At 42.2% G+C, this 15,528-nt stretch overlaps 1 protein-coding gene across 1 annotated transcript; it reads right to left on the reverse strand.

Moving 5' to 3' along the window:
• Positions 1-2,639: 2,639 nt before the first annotated feature.
• LOC132833330 (THAP domain-containing protein 1-like) lies at positions 2,640-11,741 on the reverse strand. The gene is made up of 3 exons (XM_060851507.1): positions 11,657-11,741; positions 7,546-7,747; positions 2,640-2,989 (listed from the first exon to the last, which is right to left on the reverse strand). The coding sequence occupies exons 1-3, from the start codon at positions 11,725-11,727 to the stop codon at positions 2,657-2,659; spliced, it is 606 nt and encodes a 201-aa protein (XP_060707490.1). The 5' UTR covers positions 11,728-11,741; the 3' UTR covers positions 2,640-2,656.
• Between the last annotated feature and the right edge of the window lie 3,787 nt (positions 11,742-15,528).

Here is a 15,528-nt window from a genome sequence, read left to right on the forward strand (position 1 = left end):
AAGGTCTGTTTCCATGTTGTATGACTCAAATCCTGAAGGGGGTCTTGAAACTGGACCTTCTGGCCTAGGCAGAAGTTTGCTACCATCATGCCATTGCCACCTCCCCCTTCAGGGGCCAATCCACTGTGCTGCCCTCCACACTGCACTCTTGATAAAAACCAGAACTAGATCTGAGAAGGTAGCTCCCATTCTCCAACTTCACAGTTTCTGGGTTGCCAGCTCTACTCTGCCATTGTAAATCTTAAGCTGTCATCATCAAGAATGACGAATGAAGTTTGCATCACAAATAGACAGGATGTTTAAAAATGCATTTGGCATGCTTGCCTTCAGTGCTCAGTCCTTTGAGTATAAAAGTAGGGATGTTATGTTGAGATTGTACAGGACATTGGTGAGACTTCTGGAATACTGGGTTCAGTTCTGGCTGCCCACTTATAGGAAGGATATTTCAAGCTGGAGAGGGTTTAGAAGAGATTTACCAGGACATTGCCGGGGTATGGAAGACTCAAGTTACAAAGAAAGGCTGGATAGGCTGGGACCTTTTTCACTGGAGCGTTTGAGGTGGAGAGGTGCCCTAATAGAAGTTTATAAAATGAGAGGTATAGACAGAGTTGATGGTAGTTGTCTTTTTCCTAAAATGGGGAAATTTCAAGACTAGGCAGCACATTTTTGTTTAACAGGGTGGTTTGAGTGTGAAGTGAGCTTCCTGAGGAAGTGGTGGGTAGGGCTATGGGCCAGCAAGCAAGTGGGACTAGTTTAGTTTGGCAGTATGTTCAGCATGGACTGGTTGGACCGAAGGGTCTGTTTCTGTGCTGTATGACTCTATGATACTACCACAATGGTACAACATGAGATAATCAAGCCATTTGATAGAATGTCAAACAATTTTATTACATACTTTGGAATTTCACCAATATTTTACAGAACCTGCAACTGTCTAGAGACTCACAATATATTACATCTTTTAAGTATTGACTAATTGTGGAAAGATTATTTTATATACAACTTGCAGTTATTGGAAGTGCAGTTACAACATCACAGGAGCAGAATGACCACTGCAGTTCCAAAGTTCAAATTCAAACTATTTTTTGTTTCTTCCCCCCCCACCCCCCGAAATACTTGGAATAAGGAAACATACTATAAAGGACAAGATTTTAAAAGAGAGGAACTAAGGGCTCTTGGTATGTGTATCATTAAAAGGTGAGAAGTGCAATTAGATAACATTGTTAAAAGGCAGGCAATTTGAACACTTGCTTTTTTAAAAAGAAAAAAATATAGATGCAAGGAAGAAATACTGAGCGTGTACTAAACCTTTAATTGAGACACCATGTCTATCATGAACATTCCTTTACATAAAGATATAGCAATGTGAGAAGTCACAGTTACAAAGAGTTAAGAAGTTGGAATTGTTGATTTTAGCAGAACTGAAATATTAAAGGATGATTTGATAAAGAAGTTCGATGAGGAAGTGAGAAAAAGCGGATGGGTTATGTGAAATGTTCTGACAGTTCTCAATATATCCAGCTACTTACAAAAGCAAATTTAGAAGCACAATAAATTGTATGTGAAGAAAACAAAAGGAAGAAATTAAATTTGGTAGTTATGGACAAAAATCAAAGATTTTGGCTAAATGCTGTTCCATATATATGAAGTTAAATCTAAACAGTGAATTTCCCTTTATATTCATCCCTCCGTACACATGGCAAGACCTAATTTGTCTTCATTGCTTTCTGATAGGTGATCCACGGGAAAGCAAATCTTAGCAGGACTTATACACTTTATGGTAAGATCCTGGGGAGTATTGCAGAACAAAGAGACCTTGAAATCATCGGTAGATAGGATAGTGAAGAAGGCAATTGATATACTTTCCTTTATTGGTTAGAGTATTGAGTACAGGAGTTGGGAGGTCATGTTGCGGCTGTACAGGACATTGGTTAGGCCACTGTTGGAATATTGCATGCAATTATGGTCTCCTTCCTATCGGAAAGATGTTGTGAAACTTGAAAGGGTTCAGAAAAGATTTACAAGGATGTTACCAGGGTTGGAGGATTTAAGCTATAGGGAGAGGCTGAGCAGGCTGGGGCTGTTTTCCCTGGAGCATTGGAGCTGACCTTATAGAGATTTATAAAAATTATGAGGGTAGAATAAAGAGACAAAGTCTCTTCCCTGGGGTGGGGGAGTCCAGAAATAGAGGGCTTGGGTTTAGGGTGAGAGGGGAAAGATATGGGCCAGGTACTGGCAGGTAGGACTAGATTAGGTTGGGATATCTGGTTGGCATGGACAAGTTGGACCAAAGGGTCTTTTTCTGTACTGTACATCTCTATGACTCTATCAGTACCATTGATTTGTCATGTTTGACTATTGTTCACTTTGTAATCTGGTCAGTCCATTTATTCAATTCCATCACTATTTTTGGCTATTCTAAACTTTAGTGCTCTGTCACATTCTTCTATCATTGCAGATGCTCTCTTGTTTGCCATCCCCTAAGCCCATAATCAGAAAATTTATTCAGCTGTTATTTAAAATAATTTATATACAATGTAAACGAAAGCCCTAGCAGTGACCGCTGAGGTATTTTGCTCATTATCTCCTTTACTTAATGCTAGGGAGTGTGGAAACATGATTATCTGCCATTTAATAAATGTGGTACCAATTAATGTTAAACTTTAATCACTTCATACAAAGTATCATGTAACAACACACATCTCTGATGTGGTAGTATCTCTTGTGGATTAAGTTGCTGTAATAACTTCTTCATTTTCTGTAATCGTTGCTCTTGGCGGCGCGATTTCTGCTGCAAGAATTTCAGTTTCTTCTTCAGCTTCTCATTCTGTTCTTCCAATTTCTGAATCTTTTTCTTTTGCAAACATGCATCACCAACACTATAGCTGTGATCATAAACAGTTAGCAAACCATGTGCTTGTTTCAGCGCGGTGTCCTCTGATATTTCTTCTGCATTAGGTTGGTCACTTGTTACTGGTATTTCTAATTTCTATCAATATAAAGTGATTGGTACATTAACAGCTCTGAATATTTAATATTTGGCAAAGCAAATTTAAAGTTGAGTCATTTTTGTAACAAATCTACTGCAATAAATTTCTCAAACCACAAACTTCTCATCCTAACAATGTACTATAATTCAACATTAAATTATAGCATGCCATGCGAGTTAATAATGCAATTAACAGAACATTTTATTGAATTATTCATCTAACCCAAATGTAAAGCATTTTTAAAATTCGTGGTTATGTATTTCTATTCAATCAGAAATCAACAGATTGCAATATCAGCGAGAGAAAATGTTTATAATGTTCTCACGGGGGAGAGGGACCAGCAAGAGTCATTGTCCACATTGGTTCCAATGACATAGGAAAGGAAAAGGTTGAGATTCTGAAGGGAGATTACAGAGAGTTAGGCAGAAATTTTAAGGTGGTCCTCGAGAATAGTAATATCTGGATTACTCCCAGTGCTACAAGCTAGTGAGGGCAGAAATAGGAGGATAGAGCAGATGAATGCATGGCTGAGGAGCTGGTGTATGGGAGAAAGATTCACATTTTTGGATCATTGGAATCTCTTTTGGGGTAGAAGTGACTTGTACAAGAAACACTGATTGCACCAAAATTGGAAGGGGACTAATATACTGGCAGGGAAATTTGCTAGACCTGCTCGGGAGGATTTAAACTAGTAAAATGGGTGTGGGTGGGAGGTAGGTGGGACCCAGGGAGATAGTGAGGAAAGAGATCAATCTGAGACCAATACAGTTGAGAACAGAGGTGAGTCAAACAGTCAGGGCAGGCAGGGACAAGGTAGGACTAATAAATTAAACTGCATTTATTTCAATACAAGGAGCCTAACAGGGAAGGCAGATGAACTCACGGCATGGTTAGGAACATGGGACTGGGATATCATAGCAATTACAGAAACATGACTCAGGAATGGGCAGCTTAATGTTCCAGGATACAAATGCTACAGGAAGAATAGAAAGGGAGGCAAGAGAGTAGGGGGAATGGCATTTTTGAAAAGGATAGCATTACAGCTGTGCAGAGGGAAGATATTCCCGGAAATATACCCAGGGAAGTTATTTGAGTGGAACAGACAAATAACAAAGGGATGATCACCTTATTGGGATTGTATTATAGACCCCCTAATAGTCAGAGGGAAATTGAGAAACAAACTTGTAAGGAGATCTCAGCTATCTGTAAGAATAATAGGGTAGTTATGGTAGGGGATTTTAACTTTCTAAATATAGACTGGGACTGCTATAGTGTTAAAGGTTTAGATGGAGAGGAATTTCTTAAGTGCGTACAAGACAATTTTCTGATTCAGTATGTGGATGTATCTACTAGAGAAGATGCAAAACTTGACTTACTCTTGGGAAATAAGGCAGGGCAGGTGACTGAGGTGCCAATGAGGGAGCACTTTGGGGCCTGCGACCATAATTCAATTCGTTTTAAAATAGTGATGGAAAATGATAGACCAGATCTAAAAGTTGAAGTTCTAAATTGGAGACAGACCAATTTTGACAGTATTAGGCAAGAACTTTCGAAAGCTGATTGGAAACAGATGTTTGCAGGTAAAGGGACGGCTGGAAAATGGGAAGTCTTCAGAAATGAGATAATGAGAATCCAAAGAAAGTATATTCCTGTCAGGGTGAAAAGGAAGGCTGGTAGGTATAGGGAATGCTGGATGACTAAAGAAATTGAAGTTTGGTTAAGAAAAAGAAGGAAGCATATGCAAGGTACAGACAGGATAGATCAAGTGAATCCTTAGAAGAGCATAAAGGAAGTAGGAGTATATTTAAGAGGGAAATCAGGAGGGCAAAAAGGAGACATGAGATAGCTTTGGCAAATAGAATTAAGGAGAATCCAAAGGGTTTTACAAATAAATTAAAGACAAAAGGATAACTAGGGAGAAAATAGGGCCCCTCAAAGATGAGCAAGGTGGCCTTTGTGTGGGCCTCCTTCACCGCCGCTCCCTCACCAACAGACGCCTGGAGGAAGAACGCCTCATCTTCCGCCTTGGAACACTTCAACCCCAGGGCATCAATATGGACTTCAACAGCTTCCTTATTTCCCCTTCCCCCACTTCACCCCAGTACCAAACTTCCAGCTCAGCACTGTCACCATGACTTGCCCGGACTTGTCCGACCTGCCTAGCTCCTTTTCCACCTATCCACTCCACCCTTTCCTCCCTGACCTATCACCTTCATCTCCTCCCCCACTCACCCATTGTACTCTATGCTACTCTCTCCCCACCCCCAACCTAGCCAAGCTTATCTCTCCACGCTTCAGTCTCCCTGCCTTTATTCCTGATGAAGGGCTTTTGCCCGAAACGTCGATTTTGCTGCTCGTTGGATGCTGCCTGAATTGCTGTGCTCTTCCAGCACCACTGATCCAGAATCTGCAGTCATTGTTTTCACCAATTCATGAGGAGCCAACTATAGAACAGGCCAAACAAAATTCGCTGGAACAATTCAGCAATTCTGTTAGAAAGAGAAACAGAGGTAGCATTGAGTCCAGTGGCCCTGCTTCGAAACCCTTGTAGACGGAGTATTGTGCAACAAGGAATAATTGGCAATATAACTGTGCAAGACCTATTGTGGATGAGTGACCATATGATAGGATTCCTCATTAAAATGAGGAGTGACATAGTTGAATAGGTTTTTTTTTCCTAAGTGTGAGATTATCCACTTTGGTAGCAAAAGTAGAACAGCTGGTTATCCGGTGGTTATAAATCGAGAGGAGGGAAACGTGCAATGAGACCCAGGCATCCTTGCATGCCAGTCACTGAACTTCAGCATGCAGGTACAGCAGGCAGTAACAAAGGCAAATGGTATGTTAGCCTTCATCGCAAAGGGATTCAAATTCAGCAGCAGGGCCTGGTGAGACCACATTTGGAATATTGTGTGCTTTTTTGATTTCCTTATCTGAGAAAGGATTTTCTTGCTATACAAGGCATGCAGCGAAGGTTTAATAGACTGATTCCTGGGATGGCAGGACTGAAGCATGAGAGGTTGAATTGGTTAGGATTATATTGACTATTATATGGCAATAAATATTGGCCTTGCCAGAGACACCCACCTCGCATGAAGGAAACAAAAAAAAATCCATAAAATAGTCTACTCTGTTGATAATGAAATAATAGATTATCAACCAATTCCTCTGGATCAGAAACTGAACAATTAAATGTATTGTTATGGACCAGACCAAACCCCCCTCAAAATATATCGAGGAGATAGCTTACACCCTAACTTTTATCCTATTAAAAAGGTAAGTGTAAGGCACTGTGTTCCAGATGTGATTCCATTGGTCCTCTACTAGGTTTTAAGCAAAACATTTTCTTCTTACAGCATTGTTAAATACGAATAGAAGAGAATTGGCATAACTTTATAATTCTATCGAAATAATTAGTGTATCATTTAACTACTAATCATCAACTGTTCCAATATAGCAACATCCCATAAACACACCCCTGACAATGGGAAATTCACCAAAACAGATTTTCCTCAATTGCTATCACCTGGTGTGGCAGAGTGGAGGCCGTGTGGAGTAAGAAGGAGGAAGAGAGAAAAAGGAAAGAATCCAGGAGCAAAGAGAGGATTCAAGCTTTTGCTGCCAGCAGATAGTCAGCTGTATCAATCAGCTTCAACCTCCAGCTGAAACAGAAAGCAAAACTAAAACTCTGGGTCTGACAGCTTGACTCCACTCGCTCATGCTTTTAATTAAAAAAAACCACAATCAGAGCTCAAAACTGTTTGTGCACTGCTTCTGAAGCAGACATTCGGCACCATTAGCAACACCTCTCTGCAAGAGAAACAGCACTGAGCAAATCTCACTTAACAGCACATATATTCACATAATAAATGTCAATGCATTTAAAATCACTTTTACTTTCTGTCCTCTTCCTCTGACCTTCACTTAATTTTTCATGGTTTCTCTTTCCGTACCTCTTGAATTCAACTACTTCTATTCATCTTCCTTCCTCTGTTCATTTCTCAATCTTAAGTTTAATTGGCTAAGATGGTTCAGTTACTCTTTAAGGTCATAGATATTCTGTTTTCAATACACATTTAGATGGCAAAAAAGGTTCAAGTTCAAAGATTCAGGTAGAACTGGTAGGTTGCAAGATGCCCAAATCTATTCCCGGCTATTAAAACAAGACTTCATTTCTCCATTCTGAGCATTCAGGTAAGTGTTAAAGACCAAACGATAATAGCCAAAGAATAGAACACTTTTGCAGTACTCTGGCTAACATTTTTTCAACTAACACCATCAAGAACAGGTTAACTTATAACTCATTTCATGGCTATTTGTATCAAATGTCTGGCATTATCTATTTAACATGAAAGGATCATTATACTTCACAGAACTAACTGCAGTCAGAATTCAAGGCAAAACAGTATGGATTTGAGTCACTCTAGGAACTACTGTGGATAAATCTACAGAAGACATCTTATAAATTGTATTGTGTGCAACTGAAACAGTGCTACATTCCAAGTTAGAAAAATTAATCAACTAGTTCTGCATTATATTGGAACAAAAAAGCTACCTTAGACTGTTGATTTGGTCGGGTAAAGCAGAATATGGATGGCACAGCATTTTCTTCCAATATTTTGTTGTTACAGTTCTTCCTAAAGCAGTCCAATGTAAAATGTTCTGAGCAAAGATTACTGTTTTTGGTGGGTGTAAAATTACGTCTCCTTACTGCCGCCAGCCACTTCTTGCAGAGCTCCGGACGTTTCAGGGGAAATCTTTAATCAAAATTTAGAAACATTGTTCGAGGAAAAGATATTACAGAAATATTTTAAACAAGACAATTAGAGACAGCAAAAGTACTTTCTAGCTGATTTAATGTGATTTTTTTGTACATTCACCTGGCCACACAATGATGGCATAGCACATGCAACCAGGCCACATCATGACATCATTGTCCACGTCTGGATAAAGATGGAGGCTCCTTTAAATTATTAGAGTGCCTTTTTATTCAAAAGGGGAGGGAGACAAAATAAGTGACAGCTTAACATCTGTCATTGGTAAAATGTTAGTCTGCAATACACACCATAAGAGAGAGCTAAGAAGATCCAGGAGGGGACATGAGAAGTTGTTAGCAGATACGATCAAGGAAAACCCTAAAGCTTTCTATATTTCTATCAGGAATAAAAGAATTGTCATCCCGTTTCCCTATCTGTGTATCAGTCAAAACAAACACTCAGATACAGTATGGCTTTACCTCCTTCATTTTTATTCCAGGCCCTGGAAGGAGAAAGAAAGATTGCCCGTGTGCACAGAAACAGGAGTTCTCAGTCTTCTCTCGAACAGCAGATTCTTAATGAATTATATAGTCACTTATAGGGAACAGCCTCCAAATAAGGCAACATCTATATTGATTGGGTGACTGTTACAGTCAGCAAGCATCAACAGTAAAGATTAAGTCATCTGGTGTTATACAATGTTTTTAACCTTGTTAACTGGCCTCACATAATGAATGCTTTTCATCTTATTAAATGGCTTTACACAAGGAATGCTTTTTCACCCTGTCAACCCACTACCCTTGCCTCCAACACCTCATTGTTTACTGCAAGTTCTTATCTGATCCAAGTCATGCTAGCTGAGCTTTTGTCTCACACAATTCAAAACTTAACTCTCTCTACCTGATCATACCTTATACAATTTCTCAGAATGATGAGAGAAAGATTAGGGCCAATCAAGGATAGTAGTGGAAAGTTGTGCGTGGTGTCCAAGGAGATGTGGAAAGCCTATGTTTGGTCCGTATTCACACTGGAAAAAGACAATGTTGTTGAGGTGAATATTGAGATACAGGCTACAGACTGTGGCACAGAGTCTCACACCGGTCACCTCACACCTTCAGTGCATTATCTGGGCAACATGACACCAATTGTTAAAGTTCGCTTGAGAATGTAACTTTTAAAAGTTCTGCGATTTACATATGAAAGAACTGAAACCAACATGCCCATTCTAAAAGAGGAGAGACAAACAATCCAGGTCTTTTTTAGTGTATAATTTCAGTTACCCCACACTGTAAACTTTTGCTATACATTCTGTGTGTTATGATCTTATACACCATAACCACCTGATGAAGGAGCAGTGCTCCAAAAGCTAGTGCTTCCAAATAAACCTGTTGGGGTATAATCTGGTGTTGTGTGATTTTTATCTTCCTTTATGCTAGGTTTAGCTACAACCAGTGGAGAGTATTCCCCCAATTCCCAGTGACTCCAGCTTTGCTGAGACTCCTTGAAATCACACTCACTTAAGTGCAGCCTTGATGTCAAGGACAGTCACTCTCACCTCCGAAATTCAGTGGTTTCATCCAAGTTTGAACCGAAGCTGTAATAAGGACTGGAGCTGAGTGGACCTCGTAAAACCTTAATGAGCAAGTTATTGCTAAGAAAATTCTGCTTGGCACAGTTGATGACACCTTCCATCACTTTGAGGATCGAGGGGGTACTGATGAGGCCAGGTACAGACATACTTTGGCAATCTTCCACTTTAACTGGGCAAATGCCGGTTCTGTAACTGTTCTTGAACATCTTTGCTAGGAGCACATGTGTTCAGTGCTATGGTTGTCAGGGCCCACATTCTTTGCAGTATCCAGTACCTCCAGTGTTTCTTCATATCAAATTAAGCGTTTAAAATTGACTGAAGACTGATACCTGTGATGTGGAAATCTCTGAAACAAATAGTGTGGATAATTTCTCTCCATTTAACACTACTGAAACCGACAGATCCTCTTTCTCAATGCCATTCGCCCACTCTGTTCATACCCATTATCTTTAGCATTTTGAAATTTCTTTCTTTCTGAAATATATTATTGATCTGGCCATTGTGTCTTCTGTGGTAAACAATTCCACAGATTCACCATCTTCAATGAAAGAACTTCTCATCTGTTAGTTAGTCATTGTTTTTCCTACCAAAGTGGACAACTTTAGAAATATTGATGTTATACTGCATCTACAATGCATTATTGTACTCTGCTTTCAAATTTATTATGCTTGCTTATGGTGGAGTTACTCAATTATGCTTTTGGCGAGCTTCATGAAAAGCAGATTTTGCTCATCCTCCATCATTTTCTAGCACCATACGCTTGACTCTGATCTCCAGCATCTGCATGCCTCACTTTTTCCCAGTTCCTCCCTGTACCATACATTGTCTCACACTTCCCTGTATTTTTATTTGTTCTGAAATAACTTAACAGATGCTTTAAATCTGAAGCAAAATGCTGGAGACCTTCAGCAGGTCAGGCACCATCTGTGGATAAAGTAAATGTTTTAGTTTGATAATTTTCATCAGAATTGATTATCTCCGGAATTTTCTGTTTAACATTAGAACTGCTTAATTACTGTGAATTTTAAAAAAACTGCAGTATTAATCTAACACAACATATCTTGATCCTTTCACGTGACATGAAGTCCATAGTCATGTTCAACTGTTCAAGAAAGTGAGGAAACAAGAGCACAAAATAGAGCTTGCATTTAAATTGCTTCTTCACAATCAAAAAGCAACTCAGAGCCAATTAAATACTTTTCAAATCTAATCACTATTGTAATGTGGCAATTGTAACAGGTAACAATCGGGTCTTAGCGATTAAAATATTGATTAAGCCAGAGGAACCTTGGGATCTCAACCACCTGAAAAGGTAAGACACAGCTTGTGTCTAACATCGCATCCAAATACATCAAATAATGCACACACCCTCAGTAGTGCAGTGAAATATTTGTCTGCATCTTGTGTTTTGATGTCTGGAGTCTGACCAAAGACTAGTGCTAGCACTGAGGGGTGCACATGAGTCTCACAATAGTTCAATTCCATCTATGTACGTAAAACTAGAACAAGGTGCTCTCAAACAAATGACAGTTTGTATTTACACAATCTCTTTCCTCGTAAACACCCTTAAACCATTCATCTGAAGCCCTTTCCACACTTCTCCCCAAACATCTCACCCTCCTCCTCCTCCTGCTCCTGCTCTTCAATCAACCTTTCTGAAACACCAAATCCCTTCCTCAACTGCCTGTCCCCAATCCCAGGCCTTCTCTACCCATTATCCCTCTGCCTCAACTCCCCCTTTATACCCCACCCAGCGAACACCACACTCTTTCTTCTCCCTCCTTTCCTTCCACTGCCATTCCCCTCACCTCCCTCCCTCTCTCCTTCCTTCCTTCCCCCCTCACCTCCTTCCTTCCTCCCTTCCCCCCTCACCTCCCTCCCTCCCTTCCCCCCTCACCTCCCTCCCTCCCTTCCCCCCTCATCTCCTTCCTTCCTTCCTTCCCCCCTCACCTCCCTCCCTCCTTCCTTCCTTCCCCCCTCACCTCCCTCCCTCCTTCCTTCCTTCCCCCCTCACCTCCCTCCCTCCTTCCTTCCTTCCCCCCTCACCTCCCTCCCTCCTTCCTTCCTTCCCCCCTCACCTCCCTCCCTCCTTCCCCCCTCACCTCCCTCCCTCCTCCCCCCCTCACCTCCCTCCCTCCTCCCTTCCCCCCTCATCTCCTTCCTTCCCCCCTCACCTCCCTCCATCCGCTTTCCCCCTGCACCATCAGACGCTGTTTAAAACCAGGCCAACGAGCGCCGAACTTTTTCTCGCTTTGAAGTGGTGCTGAAGCCTCTCAAATTTAAAAAGGACACAAAAGTAGCTCGTCGATTCTCCCTACCTATGGAAAGAAACTCCCCGATCCTTATCATACCGATTCTTACAGCCGTAAGCAGAACAGGAAAGCACCATGTCCTCACACCCGTTCCGCTATCCACCTGAGAGCAAACACGGCTCTGATTGGCTGGATAGACCATCATGGGTTTGATTGGCTGGATAGGCCCTGGCTCTGATTGGCTGGATAGGCCCTGGCTCTGATTGGTTGAGATCATCTCTATTCTGAATGACTGCATTTGAAAAGGTATCTTGTTCAGAAAGGTCATTGCCAACTTCTGGAGCTGGTCAAACTTGAAACTTGGCCTCCTGGCTCAGAAATCGGGACAGTGCCACAGCAGCAAAATAGGTCCTTTAGTGACTGGATCGACCCTGAGACACACTGTAGGTGAGGATCAGAGTAAAGGGGAGAGAAGATGATTTATGGAAGTGGTGGCAAGTAAAAGTTCCACTTGCTCCAGAGGTGTGTCATAACATTTCTGCACTGATTTAGAGGTTCGTCCCTAGCAGTGCCATGACGTGGCACTCCGTGCTCTATGGCCTGTTCCCCGGGACGCACACTGAGACAAACATAAACTGTGCCTGGAGGATCATCAACTCGGTGGAGGACGCTCTCTGGGCGGTCTGAAACCCGTTGATCTTCCAGCTGAAGGAGTTGACCCGGACTGAATGCTGTAGACTGGCACATTCCAAGGTCCAGGACTACGTGTTGAGAGACACACTGAAGCTTGGGGCAACAGCCGCCAAGGCGCGTTGGGGAAAGACCACCGTGTAACATCTGCCTGCCTAAAGAAGAACAGGGGGCCCACACAGTCATTTGGGCTCTGCTGACGCCTCAGCTAAAAAAATGTAATTGTACAGACCTGTAAATAGGAACAATTACTCTGTTTCGGTATGCAAAGAAATAGAATGTTTGCATATGTATAGCATGTCCACTTGTATAGATCAAAGTATTTTATGAACAAAGTATATTTTTGAAATAAAACAAAATTATTAGACATATCAAACAGAAAGAGAAATCACAGATTTTTCACAGCATTCAGGCCACCCCACTCAGCTCTGTGTTCTCCAGTAATGACTATAAAGAAGCTCTTGCAAGGCAGTGGCTATGAGCCAAAGGTCCATGCTTGGACACTCACTTGATGGCCAAGGAAGGTACTTGCATAACACAGCCAGTTTGAGTACTAAACATTCAACACATGGCAGTGGTATGTAACTAGGGTAAGAGAGATTACTGGTCAGGATGCAAAGATTGTTGGAGACTCCACCATCACTATCCAAAGCTATATACCACAATGTGCATGTTGCCACAGCAAGTCAGACACCTGAGTGAATTGTAAGGCACAACCACTGCACTCAGTACACGGACCATTTTAATTCTGGGGTTCACTATGTTAAACCAACCATATTGATGAAGGTACATTTGCAGAGACTTTGTCAAGAGACATTTTGGGATTAAAAAGGTGAAGTCAAGGTGTTACAGAAAGTGACCAAACTTCCAAACAACTCCAAGCATCACCTGACATTCCTGTAGCAAAGCCTCCAGAAAGGAACATAGGAGCAGCAGTGGGCCATTTAGACATCGAGTCTGTTCCAACATTCAACACAATCAAGGCAAATCAGCCACTTCAATGGGGTTGAAATCCCGTTTGTTCTTCTTCCCACTCTAATAACAAACTACATATAAACCATTAGCAATCATTCACTAAGAAGTATGATTGCCAATCTAGAAATTCTGTGACACTGGTTAGGGTTTCGTAGATCCATTGTGGCTGCAAACATTGAGAAAATTGCACACAAGAATTCCTTTAAATGCCATTAGTCCAACATTCACTGGGAGGGATGAACATTGCCTGATTCCATTTTTACCTGTCTAGTAGAAACCATGGAGATATCCACCCTACTTTCCATATATACACCGTTACCTCTGGAACCTCACAAATGATTTTCCTTTGTTTCCCTTCTGTGTTATAATCCTTATGAAACCCTACTCTTGTATTAGCTAAGTTATGAAAGTACTGAATAACCCAGATTTTTTAAATGTTGTCTTAATAGACCATAATCTGACAAAAAAAATGTGCTGAAGAACCAAGAATCAGGAAACAAACAACAGAGTCCAGGGTGGAATTGAAATTTCAAAACTAATAATTGTTTTGGATGTAGGTTTGCTTGCTGAGCTTGAAGGTCCATTTTCAGACGTTTTGTCACTATACTAGGTAACACCTTCAGTGAGCCCCCGGATGAAGCACTGGTAGTGTAGCCCGCTTTCAATGTAGCCCGGTTTCCTTGGGTTGGTGATGTCATTTCCTGTCGTGACATCAAAATTTGCTATAAATTCTGTGTCTTACAATTGTGCACTCCACAACCACCTGATGAAGCAGCGGCGCTCCGAAAGCTAGTGCTTCCAAATAAACCTGTTGGACTATAACCTGTTATTGTGTGATTCGTAACTTTGTACACCCCAGTCGGCATCTCCAAATCATGTGTTACCAGTAATCAACTTCCCACACTAATTGAACAAAGCAACAATGCAACTTACAATAACTGCTGGGATCTTGCTTTAAAAAGTACAGCCATGTCTTCTACAATCATTGGTTTTTAAAACAGTCCTTTACTCATTTCAGTCCACAAAAATATAGAAAAAGAAAAGGATACTGTCTTTACAACACTAATAGTGAACAGTTTGTCTCTCTTTCTCTCTGTGCGATTCATCATGACACAGTGCAGTCTCTTTCCCTTTGAGGTGACTGATACAGAGAGAATGCCCTCTGCATAGGGTGACTGACCCACAGTCAGTTCTCTCTGCACTGCGTGACTGACCCAGAGATACTGCTCTGCACTGCGTGATTGACCCAGAGACAATTCCCTCTGCACTATGTGATTGACCTAAAGACAGTGTTCTCTGCGTAATTAACCCACAGGCAGTTCCCTCTGAAACTGGATGATTGAGATTGACCCAGAGACAGTTCCTCCACACTGAGTGACTGACCCAGAAAAACTGCCCTCTGCACTGGGTGACTGACCCAAAGACATTGCCCTCTGCACTGGATGATTGACCCAGAGACTGTGCCCACCGCACTGGGTGACTGATCCAGAAACATTGTCCTGCACACTGGGTGACTGCCCAAGAGACGGCACCCTCCGCACTGGGTGACTGACCCAGAGACACAGCTCTCCGCACTGGCTGACTGACCCAATGACACTACCTTCTGTACTGGGTGACTGACCCAGAAACAATGTCCTCCACACTGGCTGACTGGCCCAGAGACACTGCCTTCCGTGCTGGCAGACTGACGGAGAGACACTGTCCTCCACGCTGGATGGCTGACCCAGAGACACTACCCTCTGCACTGGCTGACTGACCCAGAGATACTGCCCTCTGCACTGGCTGACTGACCCAGAGACACTGCTCCCCACACTGGCTGACTGACCCAGAGATACTGCCCTCTGCACTGGCTGACTGACCCAGAGACACTGCCCTGAATACTGGATGACTGACCCAGAGATACTGCCCTCTGCACTGGGTGACTTATCCAGAGACACTGCCGTCTGCGCTGGCTGACTGACTCAGAGACACTGCCCTCCGAACTGGCTGACCGACCCAGTGACACAGCTCTCTGCACTGGCTGACCCAGAGACACTGCCCTGTGCACTGGCTGACTGACCCAGAGACAATACCTTCTGCACTAGCTGATTGACCCAAAGACACTACCCCTCTGCACTGGCTGACTGACCCAGAGACACTACCCCTCTGCTCTGGCTGACTGATCCAGGGCCACTGCCCTCTGCATTGTCTGACTGACCCACACTGCCCTCTGCATTGTCTGACTGAGCCAGAGATGGCGCTGTCTCTCCCTCCCGCTGGGTGAGTGGATGAGA

The sequence above is a fragment of the Hemiscyllium ocellatum genome, chromosome 36, assembly GCF_020745735.1.
Source record: "Hemiscyllium ocellatum isolate sHemOce1 chromosome 36, sHemOce1.pat.X.cur, whole genome shotgun sequence".
Taxonomy (NCBI): Eukaryota; Metazoa; Chordata; class Chondrichthyes; order Orectolobiformes; family Hemiscylliidae; genus Hemiscyllium; species Hemiscyllium ocellatum.

What these genes read in the sequence shown, in the direction of transcription:
- LOC132833330 (XM_060851507.1), bottom strand. Translation starts at nt 11,727, where the DNA reads ATGGTGCTTTCCTGTTCTGCTTACGGCTGTAAGAATCGGTATGATAAG. An exon ending in CGGGGAGTTTCTTTCCATAG is followed by an intron (nt 7,748 to 11,656) that starts GTAGGGAGAATC and finishes TTTTGATTAAAG; the next exon opens with ATTTCCCCTGAAACGTCCGG. An exon ending in GACCAAATCAACAGTCTAAG is followed by an intron (nt 2,990 to 7,545) that starts GTAGCTTTTTTG and finishes TTATATTGATAG; the next exon opens with AAATTAGAAATACCAGTAAC.